Source organism: Diospyros lotus, chromosome 8, assembly GCF_014633365.1.
Source record: "Diospyros lotus cultivar Yz01 chromosome 8, ASM1463336v1, whole genome shotgun sequence".
Classification (NCBI taxonomy): Eukaryota; Viridiplantae; Streptophyta; class Magnoliopsida; order Ericales; family Ebenaceae; genus Diospyros; species Diospyros lotus.
Window position 1 is genome coordinate 3,069,091 of NC_068345.1, and position 27,175 is coordinate 3,096,265.

Consider the following 27,175-nt stretch of genomic DNA (forward strand, 5'->3'; position numbering starts at 1 on the left):
TAAATTAAGAGAAAGATATGGGTCCCATGAAAGGCGGGACCTATTCACCCGCCCCTTACAAGCCTACATCAGATAATATAAATTCTTGTTCTTGATTTAGTTTATTAAGCTAAAATCTTGTGCGCGTACTCATTTTTATAAATTAAATATAATTTAAATTATAATTTGTATCAAGGAGTCAAAATTCTTCATTCATTCAAAAATACTAAATTTAAAAAAAAATTAGGTGTCCTAATCAAAAAATTTTAGAAACCCTTAAAATAAATCTATAAGTCACTACAATCTAAAATACGAATGTAAAAGTTATGCATTTCTACCAAAACAAAATAACATATCTTAAATAAAAACTTATTTTGTACAACAAATTTGACATATTTAATACATTTAATATTATTAAATAAAACTTATATATATTTCTAATGCGTCACGTAAAAATACATATAACACTTACAAAAGTAACATGTCACAAAAAAAAATAGTGAAGTTTACAAAAATACATTTCAAGAACTTCATTTTATCTCACTTTGAATGTTTGAATATTTTAAGGGATAAAGTTAAATTAAAAAATGAACTTTCTAAGTGAAAAATCATCAAAATAAAATATTTATATAAAATATATATATAAAGAAAAATGCAAATTTATACTCTACAATGTCATTTATAACAATACCGACATACTTCTAAAAAATTTTTCAACCAATACCTCAAGTGTCTCTAAGAAAGTCTTCCATCACGTCGCTTTGGGCTTAAGCAACATAGAGTAAAATAGCATAGTCATAAATGATCATTGATGCAAATAAAAAATCAAATAAAATATATTTTTTAAAATTAATTTCTTTTACAACATGAAAAAGCCATAAAATATGAGTTTTATGAATAGAAGAATTTTACCTCGAGATCTCTTTAGATAATATATTTTTTGCTCTTCCTACTTTCCCAATCTCTCACTAGTCACCTTAATAAAAAATGTTTCTTTCTTTCACTAGTTTTCTCTCTTTTTTTTTCTTTTTTGTAATCTTTTTCTATTTTATCTCCTCTTTTGCACTTACTTCAACTCTTTAGATCATCCTTAATTTTTCATTTTCCCATACTCCTAATTTTTTTCATAAAGAAGTAAATTAACTTGAGGAATTTTTGTTTTTTAAAATCTTCTTTTATTTTAAAATGTATCTACACATACATGAGAAAAAAAGAAAGGAGGTAATGGGGGATAATTTCCAAACCATCTCCCTTGGAACAAAGGGGCTGCCCCTTGGTGCAGGCCATGGGGCCATGAGGTCCCTTTCATGGAAAGCGACCTCGTCCTCTTGGGGGCTGGCGAGTAAGTGGGCTTTTTTTTTTTATTTTGTTTATTTATATGTGTATATATACATATTGTATTTTATTATTTTATATCATACATATATACATTTATGTTATTTGATTTATTCATTTGGTCAAATAACTTATATTTTAATTAAATTTAAATTTATTTATTTAAGCCTCTAAATATCCTAAAAATATTCGAAGGTTACAGTGTGAGCCTGGCGTTGTAGTGCAATGCCCACTGACATACACGTTCGTGGGTAATTGGCAGACAAGCGCAGAAGGCGAAGAAAAAGACAGTTGCTTGCCATTTGATACAGGTCACAGCTAGCACTACCATTTTTGTAAAAAGATCAGAGCTTTATGAGCACAACACAAGGGCTATAACTAAAGACGAGTCCGTACACAGTCCCATTGGTGGGCAGAATGCAGAATGCAGAACGCATTGTTTCCCCCAGCCACTACCCAACAAGCAGCATCTCTTTGAAATCATCTGTTTTGTCTTTACACACTGAATCTCCTTGAATTGCATTAGGTTTTTTGGTTTTGTTGTGATCTGCAACTCAAGCCTCTTCAATCTTCTTGGATGAACAGGTTAGGATGGCGTCTGCTACGGTGAGGAAGATGTTGTCCTCGCCGATCAGGCTGGGGAATTTGGATGCGTGCAGCTTCTCGGCCACCGCCTGTCCGGGATTTGCCAGAACAAGCTGTGCAAACGGCAAGAGCAGTGCGTTTTAAGGTAACTTGTTCGACTCAGCTAAAACGCGATGGCTAGAGCTAATGGTTTTCGTAGTTGTTCATAGGTTTGCACATGCCGTATATATGCTTTGTAGAAACAATACAGGAAAGAAGCTCAGTTACCTGAACGCCTCTCTTTTGAAGGCTCTTGTGCAGCCCTTCAAAGGCATGGATGCCGCTAGTGTCAATGTCGGTAACAGCTGGAATTAATCGAAAGTAAACATCAGAAAGAGTAAGCCTAAATGGAGAAACTGGAAAATTGGAATACGGGGGTTTGAGGATGCGTAAGAACAACGAGAAAACAAAACAAATGCTTACGTGACATCTCGACAATCAAAAATTCGATTTTAGGTAGACATGACGCTTTCAATTGGTCTTCCTCATCGGTCAACCATCTCAAAATCCTGCGAAGAAGTAAGTTTTTTAGACTCAACCCATCTGCTAGAACTTAGATCAAGCTAGGTGATGAGAAAACGGGGCGAGGAGGTTCTTACCTTTCCTTGACATAGTTTGAGTTGGAAAAATAGACTGCAGAATCAACTCTAATGATCAAAATACCCGGAACTTTAGTTGCTTCTGGATATTGTTGGATATTCCTGTAAACATTTGTTCTGGGAATCCTCCCAAGGATTGCTGTCCTCGGCCTTGTGACTTGTAGGAGGACTTTAGCGAAGGATATGGAGACCTAACACGATGTAGCATTACACACTAATTAGGTGAATCACCTTAAGATTAATCGGAAAAAGATTATAGTGTTGGATATGAATCCTTACTGCTATTAAGAGACCAATCTCAACAGAGGCGAAAACCACGCCGAAGAATGCTCCCATACAAGCAATGAAGTCCAGTTTGTCAATCTTCCATATCAAAATTGCTGCCTCAACATCAATAAGGCCAATGACTGCTGAGATAATGATGGAAGAAAGAATGGCATTTGGGGTGTACTTAAAAAGGGGGGTGATGAATTCCAAGGTTAGGAACACCACACAGGACATTATGATGTTCGACACGGCAGTTTGGCAGCCGGCCATGTAGTTTACCGCAGAGCGAGAGAAGGAACCTGCAAAAATTGGCAAATATTTACACAATCAAATCTAGCAATATCTGTGGAGTATTCTTGTGTTTGTCTCCGAGCTGTTCCCCAACTAATCCGTTGGGAACGTGTGGGAATGTGTAAATTCTATTGATTCACATAGGACTAGAAGATCTGAGAAGTGTGCATCGTTTAATTTCTGTGCTCACCTGTTGCAACATAGCAGGAGGTCATCGAGCCAACAATATTCATCGTTCCAAGTGCAACCATTTCTTTGTTCCCATCCAACTGATAGTCCTTCATGGTAGCAAATGTTCTTCCTATAGCTACAGCTTCCTGATCCGAAAAAAGTAGGTAGATAAAGAAAGAGGATTAGTATGGGGATGTAAAAATCAAATTTTCCTTATAACCTGAGGTGGGTTCAAAATTGGCTCACCGTCAACGCTATCATACCAGCCACAATGCCAATCCTAAGACCTTTTACAAGATAATCACCGCTGAAGTATATTTCATCCACCGATGAAGGATTGATTCCTTTTTCTATATGCTTCACCTGAACACATAATGAAACTGTTAATTTCCTGTGAAACCGAACTGTGTAACTAAAAGTTCATGATATAGGGGGAAGAAAATAATGCTTACAATTTGGACTCCATGTTTCTCTGCGTGAGTTATAAAAACGAAAAAGGTGGATAAGATAACAGAGATGAGCGGAGCTATTGCAGGTACCCAGAAGAATTTTTTGTTTTTCTTTCCCTGTTCATCAAACCATGATAGAACCCCTAAACACTTTTGAATCCAACAAAAAGTTTGACATACAGAAAAATTTCGGAGTCTTACAATGTACTTTGCAAACAGAAGGAAAGCCAAAAAGATCGCTCCAATGACTATAGTCTGCCAGTTCCACTGAAAATGTCGTGAAAACAAGATAAGCAAAGTGAAAACTAAAACCGAAGTAGAATTTAGCAAGGTTTCGTGCTGTCTGAAAGCATGATTGCATCCGCTAACTGCAAGAGGGAGTGGGGGTGGCAGGAAGGGGAGGAACTTACTCCATGATGGATTGAACCGAAAACTGAGTGCATCACAGAAACAATATCAGTGTGCTTTGTGAAATTCCTGATGCCAAGAAAACCTTTTAGTTGCTGCAGCGCAATTGTAATGGCAGCCCCAGCCATAAAACCGACAACAGCAGCATGGGATAGGAAGTCAATTAGAAAACCCAATCTGATACGGAAACACAATCCAGCATTATAATATAATAGAGGACTGAATGAAGGCAAACTTGAGCCATGAAAAATTCAAACGAAGAAACCTAGAGGATTTATTAGAGTCCAGGACTTGAGAGGTATCTAAACTCACTACCTGAAAAATCCGAGTGCTGCTTGGGTAATTCCAGCAAAAAAAGTAGCTGTAAATGCAAGACGGCGATATTCGGCAGCATTTTTAACAGGATCAATCTCCTTCCGAAGGAGTGTGCCTAACAGAAGAGACACGACAGCCACTGGTCCTATAGCTATATCTCGTGAACTACCCATGCAGGCATATACCAGTGGTGGAATAAAGCTGGAGTCTGTAAAGCGTTTAGGGGAAAAATGAGAGGAAACAATAGGAAATCTTAGAATTACAAATAATTTTTTATAGAAACATGAACAAGCGGGGCGTTGATAAGTGATATGAGAACTTACACAACCCATACTGTGGATCTAAATTCGCAAGATTTGCATACCCAATGTCCTGTTTTTATAAGTAAAGCATGGTTAGAAATATCTGAATTTGGAATGTCCTAGTTTCCAGTTAATATTAACCGTCTTGTAGTATTGAGTCTAGTACCTGAGGAATGCAAAGACTTGCAATGGTCAGTCCAGCAATAAGGTCACCTCTGAATTTTGACAAATTGTACCTTCGTGCCCATTCAAGAATCGGGAAGATGGCTTGCATGCCTAATACGAATTTCCTAGACCTGGGTTGGTCCTTGAAGTGACGTAGAGGATCATCAGCAAAGAATGTCTCTTTGACAACGTCCCTGAACTCCTTGAAAATGTTTTGCTTTGGGGGCACTCCCACCTTGTGAATATATGGCAAATTCTGCGTATGGCGCTGTGAGGATGACAAGCGTGAGGATGACAAGCTTCTAATATCCAACTCCTTCGTTTCCTGTTCCTCATCACTGTAACGAGCCATTGAAGAGTGCTCGCAGTTTCACCTACAACATGAACAAAGAAAGAGAGATGGTTGTGATCAGAAAGCAAATAAGAAAAAACAACGGGGATAGTACTGGGCCAAAACATTACAGTACATGGAGCACATTATTCTCATTTACAAAGTCATTTACACTTGTTCTCGATTTTCTTTTCGAAAAGGAAGCCATACTTCAACAACAACAATCACACGCCTTAATCCCACTAAGTGGGGTGAAGGCTACATGAATTTTAGATGTTCAGCCATTTAGGAGGAAACAGTACTTCTCTAGAAAATTTGATAATAATTGGATTCCAAAAGTAGCAAAACAACACAGTTCCTTGTAGGCTAGCGATCCTTACAGAAACTGAAGCTAAACGAGGAAGGCACTGAAAGAGAACTGAAGAAAGGGAGGTAGAAAATGCTTAAGAGTGTGCAAAGTCTCTCCCCTGAACACACGAACAGCTTAGGGAGCTCTTATATAGTTCTCTAGCAAGTTACAGGTCAAACCATCCAAGCTGATAAGAGAGGCTCAATTGTCAGAACCAATATACATACAGAATGAATGTGGATCTCTTCCCTGTCTTATACACAGTTGACAAACTTAGGCCGGTTTTAAAAAGCAAATAGCGGGCACAACCGATTATTCAATACTAATTCCACAATCGCATTATTGCAGCATGATGTATAGAACTCGATCGTGTGGGCGTTGACATGGCACAACAGCTTATAACTTGTAGAAAGAAAAAGAAAATTTGAAGTCCGTGTATAGCAAGTTTTCCCTTCACTTCCTTTTGATCAGTATTCTCCTCATAATGACCATAGAAAAAAGTTCACGTAGTAGTATCTGATTTCCCTTGTTCTTTCTTCTGTTGATTAACGATTCGGATTCGACAAAGTCGAAAAGAGAGAAGAAAGCGGGAAGCAACTTCTGTGAATCACAAAGAGGCCAATAAAATGAGCATTTTTATGCAACTTTCTAGGGGTAGGCCAAATCCTTTTTTTGCCTGAAATTAAACCTTATGTTTGAAAACCCAAAAAAACAAACAAAAAGGAGACTTGATGAGAAAACTAAGACTTGCAATTAACAAATCAAGGAAACTTATTTAGTGGAAATTATTTCGATAAGTGATCATTTCAATGAATCAGTCTCAAAATACCCGGTTCAAAAAACCAACAAAAATTGCTTTCTAGGGTGTCAAAGTTTCTAGCTGTAAATTAGAATAAACCAAATTGAGAAAACCAAACTATTAACGTTGACAACACTATCTTACCATGAATAACAAATATTAAACATGAACATGAGAAAACGCAACCCATTAAAACTTTCTGGAGAATCCCAACCTAAATCCCCTTTGGAGAAGTTATAAAGCCAACTTGACCCCATCAATCTAACAAAACCGTGATTAATTATTAAAGCACTATCATACAAAACAGCTAACTTACCTACGTTATCCAAACGAACTCTGTCTTACGTTCGCCGGCATACAAAAACCTCAGCATTTGAAGAAGAAAAAAATTTAGCCGTTAATTAAAGTGATTAATTAATCAAAACCAAACCTGAAAAGACACTGGAGAGAAAGCCGGCGACCCGATTGAATCGGAGAAGAGGGAGGGGGCCGGAATCCCATCCAGGTTCAATGAATCAGAAAACGATGCCGAGAAAGGAAAATATATACATATATATATTATGTATTCTCGAGTGAAACCATGCATGCGACGAATAAGCGCTGCTTGGCTGGAGGGAAAGTGTGGGAGGGTTTTCCCGGAATAGGAGAACACATTTCTAGGATCCGAAGAGAAAATCTGGGAGGCAGTAATCAGAGCGGCGGGCTTGCGGCTGTGGTCCGTGGAATTTTCCGACCACGTGCTCTGAATGCAGGACGGGAAGGGGACGGTGTTGACGGAACTGACGGCCACGTGTCATCTGTGGTAAGTCAAGTGCCGGGGTCGGTCCATCCAAAAACGTTCTCCACTATTCCGTTTATTAATATAATATTTAAAAATATTATTTAAATATAAAATTTATACATTTTATTTGTCTATTTATGGAATTAACACTAAAACTGATGTACACTCAAATTAATTTTTTTATGTAACGGTGCTGAATATGTGACAAAACATAATAATAATAATAATAATATGGTATTATAAATTATATTAAATATTTTACCGACTCTTGAGAGTTTGACAATTGAACCAATAAATTTTTATGGCGTGATTGACTTTTAAAGCCATCAAGTCACTTGGCTCAATGACCTAACTCAAACTCGATAAGAAATGAGTAAGTTTAGATTATTATTAGACTGACCTAATAAGAATTTAGATGACTTACTTGAAAAAATTTAAAGTAGACGTGATAACAAGACAAGTTTAAATGAATTTACGTGAAATTTGAAATCAAAATTAATTCATTATGATTCATTAATTAAAATATTTATTAATTTTCAAGATATTCTCAAAAAAAAATTTAATTTCCATTTTTCATTTTTTTCTTATGTTTATATATTTTTGTTATTAATATTTTAACTATTTTTAAAGTGGTATCATGAATGATAAATGTACTATTCTTAGTTTATGTATTGAATATTTTGGATTGTTTAAAAAAATCAGAAAAAGTAATCACTTATTTAGTAATTTATGGATTCTTTTAATTATTTTTAATTTTAATATTTTGATTAGTATTTAAATTTAAATCAGTGTTTAAACATGTTTTTGAGCCAATCGATTAGTGCATATTTACTTTAATAAATATTTAATAAATTAACGTATTTATCTATTTAGTTAACATTTTCAAGTTGAGATTAAACATTCTTGATCAAATAAATTAATAGATTAAATTCACGTTAAGGCTTAACAAAACACGACTCATCATCAGTGACTCGACCCAAGCCAGCCAAATTTGATTACCAATTTTGATACCTCCACACCACTGGTGATGGTGGAAAAAGAAAAAAAGGTTATATATTATATGCCCTCCCTTTTGGTAATACCATCCCCGATGGGGGTGGATGCTAATGCGACACGTAGGCATGTTATTAGTATGGACGCGACACAGGGGATAATTTCCTGGAAAAGTGAATAAGGACAACTTGTACGGCCAGGTTCGGTCCAACTTGCTTTGGGGAGAGAAATTTCAAACCATTTGAATTATATGATGAGGGTAGACCCACCTAAGACTTTGAGTGTGAATCATATTCACGCTTATCCTTCGAAAATTCCTTTTTTTTTTTTTCTTTGTGAGGTTAGGATTATAGCGTGTTGTTAATTGCCCACGAGCAAATTGAGAACGTGGCGGACGTCTTATGGGGATACGACCTCCACACCTACAAGTTCGTATTGGACGGGTAAGATAATAGCTCTATAAAATTATATTAATAATAAATTTATTTGGATAGAATCAGAGTCTGCCCTAGTGGAAGGTCAAATAGGCGGCTGGCTAAGGCCCAATTGTGAAAGCCTCATTTTCAAAATTTTATAATTTTTATATATTGTTTAATAATAAATATTTTATTAAAAATTAAATATAAAATACTAATTTTATATTTCCTTCCTGTGCTCTCTATCCAATTTTGTATCATTGTCTATTCAATTTTGTAGTATATTCACAATTCTCAATTCTTAAACCCACTCATTAAACTTACTTTTCACTTCCTCCTCTCTCTAAAATCCCAATTAAACTCACTTTTCAACCAACATGTATATCCAATCATTTTTATTTAATATAGATGATTTGAGATGGAGTCTAATATAAATTTATAATACATTTTTCATGGGTCCAATATAAATTTTAAAAAAAATCATTAGGTTATTTTTAATATTTAATTAAATTACTCATATAATTTATAACTAATAATTGTAATGATTGAATTAATGTAAGTCTACCAATAATATTTTTTTACCCATAGCATGAATTTGATGTTGAATACAAATTTAGTAAAATTAAAATATGTTTTCAATTTTTTAAAAAAATTAATAAATAAAAATAAAAAATGACATCAATTATGTAATTTATTAAAATAAAAAATTAATAAATTTTGTAGTGGATTGAACTTCAACTTTTTTTTTTAATTTAATGAAATGATGATTTTTCTTTTAAAAAAAACATGTAATATTTTTAAAAAATCCTCAAAAAAAATTTCGCCTAGAGCCCCCAAATTGGTTAGGTTAGCTCTAGATAGAATCTATCCAGATAGAATTATCTATTTTAGTCATTTTAATTGTTAATGTTAGGATAATTATATCATTCATCGTTTGATTTACCAATAATACCCTTTTTAGTCACAACTTAATTTTTTTATAAAGTTAAAATTATTTTTTTATTTTGTTAAATATCATTAAAACAAGTATTAAATGACTTTTTATTTGAATAGATTCTAACCATTTAGCAAAGTCCTTATATTAGTAGAGTAAGATTACACAAGCTTGAAATAGTCATGTTGCTTGTTTAAAATTGTGGGTTTAATTTTTAATTTTGTTGATGTTTAAATTAATGACGTTGAGGAAATATTTAAATAAATTCAAGATTTGTTATCGGTATTTTTTATATGTTTTTAATTTGTTATTATCTAAATATAACAATAAATTTCTTTGTAAGAGAAAAGTATATTGATTAGAGTATGTGGACGACCTGGAAAGAAGAAATTGGTTAAGGGTGTAGGTGACCTCCCGCTAATTAAACCTTCTTGTGTTTAAATCAGTTTCCAGATGAAAATGTAGAATGTAAAAAAAGTAAAATTATAATAAGTGTAGAATTTTAAACATGTCTTTGTGGGTGGAAAAATCTCTATTTATCATGGGGGAGTAGATTGACAGATGGAGATTAGGCTTCTCGAGGTTAATATTCTCCCGAAATGGCCTCTCACATAATTAGGAATGAGGATTTTAGGTTTGGGTGGCACAAGAGAGCCTTCTGAATAGCAATTGTTGAGTGACTTATAAACTCCCAAGATAGTTTCTTGAAGGTGTCAAGAAAGGCTCCCTAGTCAAGTCACTCGATCTCTATCTTGGCCATTCAAACTAGTGTTCCTTGATCTTGGTCATTTGATGATTTTCTGTACTTGTGACTTGTTTATGTAGATTTCTTCTTTTAATAAACTTTTGAACCTCTTTCTTTAGATTTGAGCCGTTTCCTTAAACACAACGCAATTCATTGAAACATTAAAAAAAATTGAGGGCCTAATCAATTACAGAAAATATTTGTTGGGTTTTTGCGTTCCAGTTTTCTATTAAATGATTAAAATTTTAATTAACAATATAAATTTCAGTTTTTTAAATTTTTTAACTTTATACAATGAATTGAAAAATATAAAAAATATATTTTCTACATTTTTAAAAAAATAAATGCTATTACTTTTTGAAACATAAAATATTATGAAATGTCACAGTTACAGAATTAGAGTTGACAAATTATAAAATGTTTTCCAGATAGATCTTGAACCTTTTGTTTTCTAATTGAAGATTTAATAGAAAATTAATGAGAAATTAGAAAATATTTACTACAGCCAAACAGGGTCTTAATATATCATCTTAGATGGATGACAGGTAAAATACCTGTAACCACAACAAAAGGTCACAGCGTGTGCCCTGCTCAAGGGAATATTTTTCAATTATGAAGTCAAAGGTTCACCCGAGCTTAAAAAAATATAGCATAATATATGATAAAAGTTTATAATATCATGCCTATTCTTTGGGTGCAATTTTCTACTTTGTGAACCATCCGTGCTATGCCTGTAGGAACATATCATGCCTATTCATTTTTATATTTGAAGGTGGTTTGCTTATCGATTGAGTAACAACTTTTATATTTCATTATATTTAGTGAAAACTTATCCTTTGTCCATAGGATCACAAATGAGTTATGTGGTTTCTAAGTGGTTTAGTGTTTGACTTGTGAAAAATTATTCGAGTTCATTAATTAAATTAAATCAGTTAAATTTAAGTCTAACTTTAATGTTTAATTTGTAAATGAGTTGAATTTGAGTTTAATAAAACTTACGAATATGTTTGATTTGAGATTAATGAATACTAATATATTCGATTAGAAATTTATAAACATGATAGACAAAGGCGGATGTAGGGGGACTGGCACAACCCCAACTAAACAGTAAACTATATATATATATATAAATATATAAAAGCCTTGGTAGATTAAAAGTTTGAATAGCTTGTGAATAAATTCATTTATAAATATATTATTTAACATAATATTATCAAATTTTAAATTATTATAATAATATAATTAAATTAAATATGTGTAAAATTATTATATATATTAATTTAATCATTTAACATAATAAAATATATATATATAATAAAGTAAAATAATAAATTAAGTTTAAACAAAATAACAAGTTCTGGTGAGTCTAAATCTACTAATGAGAGCTCTGCTTATCAACCTTTTGTCCAATCGAGATTGAGCAATTTGTTTAGGTTTAAACCCATCTCAAGGTATCATTTATAATACATATGTGGGGCAATGTCAGACACATTGAGTACACCCTATACATATATCATAAATTTTTATTGAATGTGACATTGGATCTATGTACATTTTTGAATGGCATAAATTTCCGATCTAATAAACTTAATATTAATAAATTACTCGTATTTAGTTTTAGTTACTAGAGAAATCAATGAATTACTAAAACTTTTCTAATCAAATCCATCTAATTTTGAATTGACTTATGAGAAAGGGAAATGATACTTTGATTTCTTATCATTTTGTAAAATGATCATAACTTATGCAACAACTAGGCTAATTCGAATTAATTGATGAATAATATTCAAATTTAAAAAATGAATATTATTTATTCAACAAATTTGATTGGTTAATACATATTGATTTTATGTTGCAATAAATTGACGAAGGATTTGCAATATTTGTGGAAATTCTATTTTCTTGACGATTAATATTTTACCTCAAAAAAAAAATCAAATCTCATAATTTACGATCATTTCATTCAATATTTCATTTTTTGGAGGACAAATTTTCACATTTAAATTATGCATTAGATATACTAATATCTCACTTCATCCATGTGGAAGTCTTGATTCAAACTCGTAAAAGATGTTTCCTCTTTGCATTTATTATGATTATTATTATTCTTTCTTCACTAGTGTCATAATTGGAATAGTCTTATTATTTCAAAAAAATATAGTTTTTCATTTTCAAAAAGAAATCAAAGATTATTCTTATTCCTATATAATTCTCTTGTATGTGAACATGAATTTGTCTTTGTTTCTCTCCGCAACCAATCTTCTCATTTAGGATTAGTATCTTCCGAAACCTTTCTTGAACGAATATATTTCTATGGAAAAATAGAATATTTTGTAGAACTCTTTATTAAAGATTTTAAGGCTATTTCATGGTTGTTCAAGGAATTCCATGCATTATGTTAGGTATCAAGGAAAATCCCTTTTTGGCTTCAAAAAAGCCGTCACTATTGATGAACAAATAGAAATATTACATATATGTGGTCTCAACTAGGAAGGATACATAAAAACCAATTATACGTTTATGTGTAAAAAAAATATAAAATAAGATGATAAAATACACGTTATATTGTACTCACATCAAAGTATAAAGATTAAATTGACTCAAAAATACAGATTTAATAGTGTAATCAAAATAACAAAAAATTCAAATTGACACATGTTGAGTAATCTATTAAGTTGTTAAATTTTTGATTTGACGAGGAAATAAGAATTTTTTATTAAGTGATAATGATCAAAATAATGTATTAGACTTAATGAATGATTATAAAAATAATCGAGTAAATCAAGGTTTTTAATCAAGTACAAATATGTGTTACTCGAGTAATAAAATAGTATCTCATATTAGGTTAGATAGTTAGTTCTCTTAATCGAGTAAAAGACCTTGTGTAATCGAATAACTCTACGATTTATTTCTTGTATTCAAGTAAAATTCTTTTATACTCAAGTGATTCTCTTGTTAAGAGAATCCTTTAAGACTAATTCAAAGTATACATAATATGTTAATCAAGTAAATCCTATTTGTAATCGAGTAGACACAAGCTATATAATAGATAATCGATTACAAATGTTAGTGTATTTGAGTAAAGATCAAATGTACTCGACTAAATCAGTATTTGTATTTGAGTAAATAATATGAATTTTTGAAAATAAAAAATTATTCGAGTATTTAGTTTTTTAAATTGAGTAATGATTTATTTGTACTCGAGTAATGATTTTTTTTTCTAGTAATTATATCATATTGTCAATGACAAGTTCTAAGGCCTAGAATGATGGGGTATTGAGTTCAAATCTTATTATTTGTATGTTTTTTCTAAATTATAATAATTATTTTTTTTGAATTTGTCTTCATGTAAAATGATGATTAATTTGTGTTTGATATAAATGGATAATTTGTAATTTAATATTTTATTAGTTGTTTTTAACTATAATGATCCTAAGATAGTGAAATCCCTTAAAATCCCTTGTCGAGTAAGTTTCGATTCACAAGAGATCACCTCGGCATCTAGGGATCATAGAACCCTACTCAATAAATGAAAGACATTACCTGTTAACTCTCAAGTTAGATAGTAAAATGTCAAAAAAATGTAATAACTCATTTTTAAAATTGACGTTCTTAAGATTAAAGTACGGTTTGTTCGATAAATTTTTACCTCCTTATCTATCTTCGAGATGTTGGATTTTTCAAAATTTTATGAACATGCAAAAGAGAAATTTAAATGACAATTTTTTTTAACTAATTAAGAAAACTTAATTTTTGAAATTTATACCTTTTTTTCATATTTTTCAAGAAAAATAAATAGCAAAAAAAGCTTTGTCTTGTCTAGCTCAACTAAATGCAATATTAGTTGTATTTATATTATAAAAATTACGAATAATTACCATATCAAAATATCAATATTAATCAATAAATAGGAAATTGACTAATGCCAAATAATTTATTATACTATAATATTATAATTATTTAATTATCAATAATAGTAAATTTGACTAATGATAAATTGACAAAACGTAACACCAACATTTTCAATATTATAAAATTTCTAAAATTTTAGAAAAATAATTAAAATTAAAATTATTATAATTAGTATTGTAATCTTAATAATATGATGAACTAATGTATTGGTAACATTAATTTTTCATTAATATATTCATAATTTAATATAATAAAAATTACTAATAAATTATCTTTAGTATTTTGATTATATTTCTGAACCTAATATTCGAGTCAATTTAACCCATGTAGTTTCACATTTTTTTCATGTGCCAATATAAATTTTGTGTTGTTTTAATTATACCCCTAAACTTGTATTTGAAGTCAATTTAATTAATATATTTTTATGTATAAAAAAAGATAAAGTAAAATGACAAAATACATGTTCTATTTACGTTAAAGTACGAGAATTATATTAACTTTAAAATAGAATAATTAAAACAATGAAAAGTTTAGTTGTTACGGAAAAAAATGTTAAAATATATGATTTAAATTGACTTAAAAATCTAAATTAAGAGGTGTAATTAAAAAATAAAAACTTTGAATAATCACGCAAAAAATAAAACGTGAAATTATAAGAGTAAAAATATATGGATAGCACATATATATATATATATGATGTATATGATAACTCAATCGAATAATAATGGGAGATAATAGCATTAAGGTCATGAGTGCATGCCCATCCCCATTCTTCACCTCCATGCCTTATCAACGCCAGGATGGAATGCGTCATACTCATACATCCATATAAACAACAACCATAACGATGGGTGCATAATTTAGTCTCCACATGTTTGCAAGTCGACCCTTTTTAATAGATTTTTTTCTAATCTAAATAATGAATGATAATTGAGTGATCAATTCCCTTATTCAACATGAATCGCCTTCAAACTAATTAGAGAAATGGTTTGGAGAAGAAGAATTAATTATCTAATGGAATTAGCTCTACTTTTCAAAGTGTCTTCATCAACTTGTTTATAATTTGCCAAAAAGAGAACGGGGTATAAAAAAGTTTTCGCATAAAAACTCTAATAATTAAGTCAAATATTGAAGATACTCAAGACTTTAAAGTCGTATTCAAACCAATATTAGATAATAACTTTTTTTAAAATAAAAGTTTGTTTATTTATAAAGGAACATTGAGTTTTTTGAAATATACGAGAATTAGGATTATAATGATTATCTTGATATATGAAGTATCATTTGTATTATAATTCTTTATTTGTAATGTCTATCTTTTCTATTAAACTCTTAGATCAAATTTTGGATATCAAAACTATTATGTTTGTGTTTTGTGCAGCCCACCCCGATTAAGGGAAAATCTACCTAGTGGTTTAGAGTCTCCGAGGGGTAGGAATAGTCTCTCGGTATAGGTCTTTGAGAAACTTATTAGTCTCCTTACCCTCGACTGCCAGGTGGTCAAAATGCTACAAGTCTTCCGATTTAACATTTATGTCGCTAGGAGACCGTTGACCCCTGATTTCACATTTTCAAGAGATAGTCTCCTAATGCAGTCTCTTGGAGATTGTGTCTTTCGAAGAAGAGTCCAATCTCGGAGAGACCGTAATCATTGTTTATCAGTCTCTAGGAGACTGTGTTCTCCCGAATACTAGTGTTTCCAATCTTTATTTTTTTGCCTAATATTTGTTTTGGATTTTTGGATTTTTTTTTATCTTTTCTACGAGTTTTTACTCATGACCCGTCAATAGTGAAGTGATGAAGATAAATATATAATATGATTAGAGCTAATCATAAAAATTGATAAGATTGAAGCTTCATTTCAATTATCCATGTCACGCCTTATAAAACTTGGCGAAGGCGTTGAAGCTTAATTTATTTAATTTTTTGATTATATATATACACAAAATAATATTGTAGCATGATTGAAATTAAATTCAAGTTAGCATTAGAGCCCAGATTTCGTCATTTTGGAATATAAATTAAGAACCACGATGTCACATGTCTTGACTTTAAATTTGCCAAAAGTATTTTGATTTTCGTTAGTTGCCTTTATCTTACTTAGTTATTAATGCATAAGAGCAACAAAAGAGAAGGATAAGAAGAGCTATAGATAACTTGAAAGGATTTTTTATTTTGGTACGACGGATAAAGAAAAATAAAGAACCCATAAGAGATTACGATAACAATAATAATGACAATGAAAATAAAGTAATTATTTGACGATTTGATATGATTGTGAAATTTTTATTGTCATGAGAGTTAAAAATTAATTTGTGGGTAGTGAAGCTTTAGCAAAGTTGAGAAGGATAAAAAAAAATTAGAAGTTTTAGGTTCAGCTCTTGTTAATGTGTGGTACTATACTACTTTCCTTAACTGGTATGAGTTATGATGTATGGAAACATTTTAGAAATGTCGTTTTGGTATTTCTGAAATACTAAAAAAAAATATTTGTGAGTCATTTTTTTAATTTTAAAAACGTTTTAAGACTTTTTTATAATATTAAAAAAATATTAAAAATGCATTTCTAATTTAAAAATGTATTTCTGTCTCTGAAGAAATTAGAGAATGAATCTTTAATCTGGTTAGAGATGGAATAACTCAAAATTTTTAATTTTTTCCCAAATTTGTTTGAATACATGAAATTTATATTTATTTTTAAATTGAACAACTATTTTTTATAATTTTCTATATTAAAACTATATTTACAAAAAAGCCCCTATATATTTTTTTTATTTATGCATTTTTTCTCACATTTTCGTTTTCTACTTTTTTTTAAAAATATTGTTTTCTCATTTTTCTTTCATATCATATTCATTTCTTATTTCTATTTGGATACAACCTAACTTATGAGGCTATTTTTTAGTTGAGTGCTTATTATCTCTTTGTTTTTAGCTTGTGCCTTATTAAGTTGGTAGCCATGTTTGTTAATTCGAGTGATGTTTTAGCTTGATTGTTGTCCTTAAATTATATCAAATAAGCTCTTGTACCTAGAGTATAAAAACAATGTCCCTTGTTCCCAAACTCAAGTTCAAATCAAACCGTCAATCATATTTGCGTCTCATAGTCACATTCATAAAGTCATTTATATATACTAAGAGACGTTTGTTAATCAAGATATAGTCAAGATATGGGATGTATTTCGAACTTCTATCATTTTTAACATGTTTGTTAAACTTATCTGACCATTCTTGAAAAAAATCATTAATGACCTTTTATTTTGATTTCTCAAGATATGCATATCTCTCTTCCCCTTGAGATAAGTATATCTTGGTCCTTACATATAAGAAAAAAAAATGTCTGTGTCCTCTAATGCATTCTAAAGAATTTAACAAATAGTTTGATAAAAATCTTAAAATGCTTCACAATTCTATCTTGACCATTTCATATCTTGGTCCAAAAATCATTCCGAACTTATCTTGATACTCCCTTATCTTGCTCATTTTAATAAATGCTACCTAAAAAAAAATAACCTACCTCGCCCATATCTAACACAAGAACTCTAACAACAATTTATATGTAATATGATTTGAGCTTTCATTTGTGTTTGATTGTGGGGATTAAGGTTCCATTTGGGATTATCTTAACTAGTTAAGAAAATATAATCTTTTAAATTGTCTATTTACTTTCCATCCATGCATGTCTCTCATTCATATAAAAAACTATTTGTAAAATGAAAGATAATTAGTTTGAGAGAGGTGAATTAAACTCATCCAAAATTTTAAAAAATTTACTTAAAAGTAAATAAAGTAAAAATACAACACACAATAATTTATAATGATTCGGCCCTAGTTACCTATTCCACTACCTTAATTTCTCGTTAAGAATTTTCAATAATTTATATGTAACTTCTAGAAAACTACATAAACACCTAACAAAGGGTTCTACAAATCAAAATACTAAGAAAAGATAAAAAATTTTGTACTCCAGATCAATGAGACTTCTCACTTGGGTTTCAAAGAATAAAGGATATTATGGTTAAAAATAATTTATTTGAAAACAAAAAATAATGGATAAAGCTTTGAAGAACTTCTTTGAATTCAAAACTTCAGTAAGATTTTTCTCAGATAAGCATTCTCTTTGTTGGTCTTTAAGTTTCTCAGGTATTTATATAGCTTTTGTTTCTTTGATGCACCTTCAATTTGTCTAAGGAATAAAAGCTTTAAAACTTGTAACCCAAGAATATTCCTCTTTCTTGTCTTTCCAACGGTTAATAATTGATTTGAAACTCAATTTTTCTTGTCTTTCCAATGGTTAATAATTGATTTGAAACTCAATTTATATACAATTTTTATGAAAAAATGATCAGACAACATTTAATGAAGAACAATCGCATTTAATGTAATTTTAAGAGTTATATTTGAGAGTATTAGTCAAATAAGGCAAACTATTATTAGAGTGAGATAGATTACTTGAGTGGTTCTAACATTTAGTTGATTAAATATAATTTTACTTGATTACTAAATAATCTTACTTGATTAAGATTAGATTATCATATTCATAAGTCATTACTTGACTAAAATGATAAGTTATTTCACTAAAAATAATAATACTCAATTATACACATTTCTTAATCGATTAAATTTTTTAACTACTTGTCTCTATATGTTACTCGATTATGTAATTGCAATACTCGACTAAAAAATTTCATTACTTGATTAAACATTTCTTAGTCGATTAAATATTCAAGTACCATTTTGTCCAAGAATTGTTACTCAATTAAAAATTTAAATTACTCGACTAAATAGAATGTTACTCGATTACAGAATAACTCTTAGTTGATTAATTCTTTGAGTTCCTTTCTATTTCAAAAAATTTTACTTGATTAAAATACATATTTTAACTTTTATATTTATATTTTTTTTATTAGACATTCAAACTTTTTGAAAATAATGAATTCAGGAATGTAATTGAAATAATAAAACGTTTAGTAGTACAACTGATTCGAAATTGTATAATTCAGGAGTATAATTGAAATAATAAAAATTTAAATATATAAATAAAAAAATATAAAAAATAAAATATATATTTGACCAAATTTAAATTGTCTACCTACTTTCCTTCCATCCATCCCCCACTCTCTTATTCATATAAAAAACTGCTAATTAAATGCTACATTCTCTGTACTTTCCTAAACCATGCCATCTGCCCCTTCCTTTGTGTCAATTTTACTCTTCTCCCCTCGTACTTCTATCACTTGATCTTTTTATTTTTATCTTTGGCCCCAACTCGCGTAGTGTCCCCGCGACTCTCATCATCTTGAGGGATATCCGGTAAGTTCAATTTATCATCCCTTTTTTCTCTTTAGATAAGTTCAAAAATTCGATTTTAAGTTTTTCAATACCTAAATTGTTAAAGCAATCGCTGTGAAAGAGTGCTATTATATTGCTCCATATGGGCTTACAGGTGGGTGAGTCCTACCCACTCCCATGGAGCTAATATCTCCCTCTCGATTTGTTTGGGTCGGATAAATTTTATATTATTTGATGTGAATAAAAAAAAAAAATCTTGCCCTAAAACCCACTATTCATTTGCCCTTGAGCCGACGGCCATGGTCGAAAACAAAGTCATTGTTCTTCTTCAGTCAAAAGTTTCTTTTTTCAGTTCTCTATCTATCATTGCTTAATGATCTCCCTTTAATAGAAATGGTTATTTATTATTATTCGTGTTTCGTAGTTTATTCGACTTTTTAATTATTGAATAGATTGATTATATGAAACTATTAAAGTATTTTATCCATCGATGGATGGTTGTTTAATTATGCTTTGTGGTTTGTACTCTATATATAGGGCAAACAGTAAAAAAAAAATTCAATTTTTTTTTTTACAAATTTATAAATTTATTCAAACATTTTAATTTTGATAATTATATTCTAATTGGTTGAATTGAGTATAATTTTATCCAAGATTTGAAATAAATTTAGGATGAGTGTGTCTTTGCAAATATGACACACCATCTATCATAAAAAAGTGAGACCCAAATGTACATATATAAAAAAATAAAAAATAAATTTATATATATAAGTTTCGTTCATATGTGTATATGGAGGTCTCAATCATATATATATATATATATATTATAATAAATGACTTGTCACGTCAATGATGATACACGCGTTTTAAATTGATTGCAGATGTTAGATAAAATTATACTCAATTAAGTCAATTGGAATACAATTGCCAACATTAAAATATTTGGATAAATTTGTAAATTCACGAAAAGATTTGGATTTTTTTTTACTGTTTGCCCATTTATATATTATATTTTAAATAATTTAATCAACTGATAGAATTGTTTAGATTTTAAAAAGAAAATGTAATGAATGTATGAAAACAAAGTGTATTGCAATGATTAATATTACTCTTAATAACAAATGAAAGAAAAATGTTATATTCACAAATAATTTCGATAAATAACCCTCATAAATTGACGTGAGGTGCGCATATTTATAATAGTTTTACTTAAATTTATAATAATTTTATTTAAAATTAATAATAGTTCATAATAATAAATAAATTTATTGTTAATTTTAAATATAACTATTATAAATTTGAAATAATATATTATATTATAATATATTTTTAAGTTAATAAATATATTATAACTACTCGGTGTTATTAATACTTATACCAATAATATAATATATAAAGATATTAGTTTTGAAACAAACAGAAGAATTGAACACCAAGCTCAATTTTCAATTTTAAAATTGAAAATTGCATGTGGTATATATTTGGTGTGAGGTATGTTGATGCTGATTTTACATGTTGATGATATATAATAATAATATTTATGAAATTCATATGTATACATAAATTAAAAAAATATAATTTAAATTTGGGTCTTAACATTAATTAACCTTAGTTTAATTAGGGTTGTGACAAATAAAGTATGGTTAAATAAAAAAATTTAGAATAGTTGACTAGAGAATCCTAAGAGGTAAAGTATGGTTAAATAAAAAAATTAAGAATAATTGACTGGAGAATCGTGAAATATCTAGATAAGAGAGGAATAAACTTGGCATACCAAATTAACATAAATATATTCTCTCTAAATCGATTTTTCATATTAGATAAAATTATACTCATCTAAGGTAATTTGGATCTAATTGTCAAAATTGAAAGGATTAGATAAAAATTGTAAATTTATAAAAAAAAATGATTAAATTATTTTGACGGTCAGCCTTATAAATTCTTATTCATTTTAAATATAATTATTATAAATTTTGTGTGTTGGAGAGTTAGTACGCGAGAGTTGGGAGGGCAGGGAATGTTGGGAGGGCAGGGAATCTAAGTAGTGGGTGGTCGGTGGAGCAGAGAAAAGCAATTAGGGTGGAGAATGGAAAGGGAAAGAGAGGAAAGGGATAGGGAAGGAAAGGTGACTTTTGATGATGATTACAGAAGAAAAGAATAAGAAGATGTGCATAAGAAAAGCACTATGTGAAGAAGTGACCATGATAACTCATGGTCATGGAGAGATCGAACATCCACTTCTATGGTATCATGAGCATATATATAATGTATGTATGTCTTGGCTCGATTGGCCAATTGGGACCAACCAAACTCAGCCCTCCACACAATTACCCATTCCTTGTGTGTCTGTCTGTCTTCTCTTCTTCTTCTTCTTCCTTAGTGGCCTGCCTTTCATGGTCGATCATAGCCCACCAAGTGGCTGTGCAGCATGCTTTGACATTGATACTCTCTATAGACAGAGCTTTTGAATCTTTCTCTATGGTTGGCTTTGGTTGAAGATGATGGCTGCCTACTGCCTAGCTAGCTTTTCTCCTCCCCCATATTAACGACCTTAAACAACCCTTAGATAGCCTCTCTAAGCTCATTCCTAAATGACATGGAGATATATGTTTACTACATATTTGATCCGATTAATTTAAGTCGTTACCTATAAGTAGGCAAACCTAATAATTTGTTAATTGTTTACGGACCGTGCCAAAATTTATGAGATGATGTAGCTAGATTTTTTTTTTCTTTTTTGGTCTGTGTGACCAATTATCTAAAGTTGTGAGACTTGAGATGATTTTTAATTTTATTTGTACAAAAAAGACTCTGTGTGGGAGGGTATTATGGTTTATCTCTGCAAAATTGGACATTAGTGTGGATTATCCTATCATTACAGGGTCATAGAAGTAAACATTGAGATTAAATTACTACTTGTTTTAATTTCTACATGTGTGATTGTGGCATTTTTTTTTTTTACTTTCTCGATATTAGTATTAGCTAGAATTTATCAGACCAACTCTTTATGTTAACTATATCGATATGGGTTTCTAGATATATTTATATTAACTATATCGAACCAACTCTTTGTTGTGGTATGGATCTCTTTTCCTAAAATGATAAATAAGATATTAATAATTAATGTGTTGGGCAAACTAATGGGTTATAATGTTACATAAATCTGTCCTTATCTTCATCTGTCATTCCATTCTTTTGCCTAATTGCTTTCTGTACAAAGTCCGGCTGAGTTCTTTAGCAAGAAAGAATAATCATCCATAGAGTAGACAGTTTCTTCAGAATTTTTATACAGAATGACATGATATGATATGATTTGATTTGTTAATGATGATACATTAAGAAAGTAATCCCCATTTTTCTGACATTTTTGAAATCCTATCTTACATATAAAGGAGTTCTTGCTTCACATTTCACAAGGGAGCTGCAGCATGGATCAAGAGCAGGAGCTTGACATTGAGGAGAAGAGGAGGAAGGAGAGGACTCAATGGGTTCTGAATTCTCCTGACCCTCCTGGCATGTTTCACGAGCTTATTGGGTCAGCAAAGCATGCTTTTACTCCTCGCATAGTGAAGCTTTCTTCATCATCCAGGAAGCAGCATCGATCCACGGTTGTACTCTCACTCTTGCAGGGTCTATTTCCAATCCTTAGCTGGGCAAGGAGTTACAATCCGTCAAAATTCAAGGATGACTTACTGGCAGGCCTAACTCTGGCTAGTCTCAGCATTCCCCAGGTGCATAATTGGTGTTAATTTCCTAATTTTCGTTGCCTGAGCTGAACACAACACGAATGACTGATCATTCCACTCTCACAAATGGATGCGTTGCAGAGTATTGGATATGCTAGTTTGGCGAAGCTGGATCCTCAGTATGGCTTGTGTAAGTTGCCAAATTTATCTGTGCCTAATGATCATGGAATTAGCTCTTCTCTGGCACGAAGTATCACAGTTATGATTTGGTGTGCTTTCTTGTGATTTAGACACGAGCGTCGTGCCCCCTCTGATCTATGCTCTAATGGGAAGCTCGAGAGAGATAGCGATTGGACCGGTAGCTGTGGTTTCATTGCTGCTTTCTGCAATGCTTCAGAAAACACAGAATCCTCTGACCAATCCCATTGCCTACACGAAGCTTGCCTTCACTGTAACTTTCTTTGCTGGAACCTTCCAACTTGCTTTTGGCTTATTCAGGTGCTCTCTCTTTCTACACTGACTTGATTTCTTTTCGGTTCCATTCTTTTCTATAATCCCTGCAGTTTCTCACCTGCAGGTTGGGATTTCTTGTGGATTTTCTGTCACATGCTGCCATTGTTGGATTCATGGGAGGTGCAGCCATTGTAATTGGGCTCCAACAGCTCAAGGGGCTGCTTGGGATTAGTAATTTCACCACAAACACCGATGTCGTCTCCGTTCTGGAGGCTGTTTTCAGAGCCCTTCACCATCCTGTAAGTACTAACTAGAAATCCTTTTAGTTCTCTGTACAATTTGTCTTCACTGTCTTCCAATTTCTCTTTGGCAGTGGTATCCTCTCAACTTTGTCCTTGGCTGCTCATTCCTTACCTTCATCTTAATTGCCAGATTCATTGTAAGTATCACAAATCTCTCGTCCTTTTTTCCTTCAATTTGATTCATGAAGTTCTTAGTAAGGCAGTGTTAAGTACAGGGCAGAAGGAACCGAAAGCTTTTCTGGGTGCCGGCCATTGCTCCTCTTGTCTCTGTCATTTTGTCGACTCTGATCGTCTACCTGACAAAAGCCGATAAGCATGGAGTTAAGATTGTGAAACACTTCAAGGGGGGCTTGAATCCGAGCTCGGCTGATCAGTTGCAGCTCAGAAGCCCTCAAGTTGGACACGCGGCGAAAATTGGACTAATTTGTGCCATTGTTGCTCTTACTGTCAGTCTCTGTTCTTCCATTCTAGCTCTCGTATGGAAACTTCGGTACACAATTCTCTTAACCACTTACTTACCCATTTGGCTCAGGAAGCTATTGCTGTTGGTAGATCCTTTGCTTCCATTAAAGGGTATCATATTGATGGGAACAAGGAAATGGTTGCCATGGGCTTCATGAACATTGCAGGCTCTTTGACATCCTGCTATGTTGCCACCGGTATAGAAAGATCAACTATCTTGCTCTCATAAACGCAAGCTCAAACTGTCAAACCACGTTAAATTTTCTGTGTTCTTCGTTTGGTAGGTTCTTTCTCGAGAACTGCTGTGAACTTCAGCGCAGGCTGCCAAACCCCGGTGTCGAACGTAGTCATGGCCATTACAGTGCTTCTATCCCTGGAATTGTTAACTAGGCTCTTGTATTTCACTCCCATTGCCATCCTCGCCTCCATCATCCTCTCTGCTCTCCCCGGATTGATCGACATCAATGAGGCTTACAACATCTGGAAGGTCGACAAACTTGACTTCCTCGCCTGCATCGGGGCCTTCTTTGGAGTCTTGTTTGCATCAGTGGAGATCGGTCTTCTGGCTGCGGTTACAATCTTCTCTCTTGCTCATTATCTTACTATTTGGGGTCCGTTACATGAATTCTAACTTTCATGTCTTTTATTGGCCACCCACCATTTTTGCCGGGTTTTTTGCAGGTGACGATCTCGTTCGCTAAGATAATACTGAACTCCATTCGACCAGGGACCGAGGTGCTGGGGAGAATTCCAGAAACAGACATTTTCTGTGACATCAAACAGTACCCTATGGCCATTACAACTCCAGGCATCTTGATCATCCGGGTCAATTCTGGCTTGCTTTGCTTTGCCAATGCCAATTTCATCAGAGAAAGGTATATGGATACTGAAATCTTACTTAGAAACATTTGATTGAATAACGTTGCCAATATGCCAATTCACTGATTGTTGCAGGATAATGGAATGGGTGGTGGAAGAGGATGGAGATGAAGGAACTGCAAGGGGGAAGGTTCACATATTAGTCCTTGACATGTCCAGTTAAGTGTTCTTGGCTCTACGCATCATATCAGTTTTAAGTGTTAAGACTATAGACCCTCTTAATTTCACAATTTTAGATAATTGGTAACTCGCTCACACGATTCTGACACTTCTCGATCTGTCCTAAAACAGGCGTGACGAACATCGATACGACAGGGATCTTGGCACTGGAAGAGCTGCAGAAGAAGATGGTGGGAAGAGAAATACAAGTGAGCTAGCTAGCTTCTTGTTAAGTTCTACTGGATCAGATTTTCGAGCTCTCTGATATAAGTTGTTTATATATATATATATATATATATATATGATCTGTGATTGCATGCAGTTGGCCATTGCCAATCCAAGGTCGCTGGTGATTCAGAAGCTGAAAGCGGCCAAGTTCGTGGACAAAGTCGGTAAAGGGTGGGTTTTTCTCACGGTTTCTGAAGCTGTGGATGCTTGCTTTGGCTCCAAAATGGCGATTTGATGAGAAACATAGGGTTTGATGCAAGAATGTGAACCCAATCGATGACGACAATCAAATGTTGTCGAGCTCTGCTAATTAGTTAGTACTCTTTTTATATATATTAAAAGTTGTCCGGCACATGTAATGCGTGTGCAATTATAATGTTCTTATTTTTTAGATAAATATTCAATGCCTACACATATCGTCGTTAAGATGTTAAACCTAAACACGTCTCATGTTTGTAAAAGGAAATAATTATTTTATTTTATTTTTATTTTTTAAAAATTGTTACAAAATTACTTCAGTACTCCATGATAAATAGTTAATTTTAATATTTATAATAACATTTTATATTGATATTTTAAAATTATCGTCATTACACAGTCTTCTGTTTTTCGTGTTCTCGATTTTAGTAGATGAGGTAAATCACATATAGAAATTTTGTCTTGCTGCGCAGGGTAAGAAGTCGAACTTATGACCTACTGATATGAGACCCAGATTATCATGACCCAACCACTTGATTTGTGCCCTAAAAATTCTTATATTGATGTTTTATATTTTGTGTTGCATCAATATAAATGTACAAAATATTAATAGAAAAGTTGACTAAAGTATCAAATTTAAATGTTTAAATAATATTTTTTTAGAGTTACATTGATCATTCTATGTTTAAAAGAGTCAAATAAGTACTTATATTTATATTAGTCACAAAAATATTAAAAAAAACCCTTGTATTTCTAACACGAGTTAAAAATAATTAAAGTATAAAAATAATAATCCTAACAATCTAATTTGAACCCAAATTGAAGTCTAAATTGAATCTTTAATCCCAATTACATCTTAGAATTACATTACAAAGTTATTGGCAATTGAAGAACCTTATCACACTCAGATCAAATGCAAGAATTCAAGCAAAATATATGTGATATAATTAAATTTTTTGATATTAGAATTTATTTAGGACAAATTTAACTTTATTAATAAAATATAAATGTGATGTCACAATAGAATATCTATTTTACAAATAATTTTATTTTCTTATAATAACAAAACTAGTTCATTCCCGGTGCGGAAGTTCATATATATATTAAATTTATTTAAAATTGATAATCTTACAACCATAAATTCCATTTACAAGTTTCAAGAACTATACATTTTTCATAAATTAATAACTAATTTAACATATGATAAATATAAATAGCTTATACAAAATAATAAATAATATAACAACATATAATAAATTAGTAACATAAATAATAAAAATATAAAACATAATAAAATTTTTAAAAGAAATATGATGATAAATATAAATAGTCTATACAAAATATTAATTTTG

The 27,175-nt window shown here is 31.3% G+C and overlaps 2 protein-coding genes and 1 long non-coding RNA gene across 5 annotated transcripts; 2 read left to right on the forward strand and 1 right to left on the reverse strand.

The window, feature by feature from the left end:
- Positions 1-1,591: 1,591 nt before the first annotated feature.
- LOC127808352 (sulfate transporter 1.3-like) lies at positions 1,592-6,963 on the reverse strand. 3 transcript variants are annotated; one of them, XM_052346862.1, is made up of 14 exons: positions 6,815-6,963; positions 4,907-5,279; positions 4,762-4,810; positions 4,439-4,646; positions 4,126-4,300; positions 3,917-3,982; positions 3,719-3,832; positions 3,513-3,629; positions 3,286-3,412; positions 2,817-3,103; positions 2,538-2,728; positions 2,362-2,447; positions 2,167-2,243; positions 1,592-2,012 (listed from the first exon to the last, which is right to left on the reverse strand). In XM_052346862.1, the coding sequence occupies exons 2-14, from the start codon at positions 5,255-5,257 to the stop codon at positions 1,869-1,871; spliced, it is 1,992 nt and encodes a 663-aa protein (XP_052202822.1). In that variant the 5' UTR covers positions 5,258-5,279; positions 6,815-6,963; the 3' UTR covers positions 1,592-1,868. The 3 variants fall into 3 exon arrangements, with proteins under 3 accessions (XP_052202822.1, XP_052202824.1, XP_052202823.1); XM_052346864.1 differs by lacking the exon at positions 6,815-6,963 and adding an exon at positions 6,701-6,724; XM_052346863.1 differs by lacking the exon at positions 6,815-6,963 and adding an exon at positions 5,617-5,943.
- Positions 1,905-7,220, forward strand: LOC127808353 (uncharacterized). Its single transcript, XR_008024925.1, has 2 exons — positions 1,905-2,044; positions 5,934-7,220. It is a non-coding gene; the product is annotated as an uncharacterized LOC127808353 (long non-coding RNA).
- A 14,546-nt stretch (positions 7,221-21,766) lies between these two features.
- LOC127808482 (low affinity sulfate transporter 3) lies at positions 21,767-26,051 on the forward strand. Its single transcript, XM_052347045.1, has 12 exons — positions 21,767-23,187; positions 23,284-23,332; positions 23,433-23,640; positions 23,720-23,894; positions 23,969-24,034; positions 24,113-24,343; positions 24,430-24,556; positions 24,644-24,930; positions 25,041-25,234; positions 25,314-25,396; positions 25,530-25,606; positions 25,720-26,051. Exons 1-12 carry the CDS (start codon positions 22,885-22,887, stop codon positions 25,858-25,860), a joined length of 1,941 nt encoding a protein of 646 aa, XP_052203005.1. The 5' UTR covers positions 21,767-22,884; the 3' UTR covers positions 25,861-26,051.
- Positions 26,052-27,175: the final 1,124 nt, after the last annotated feature.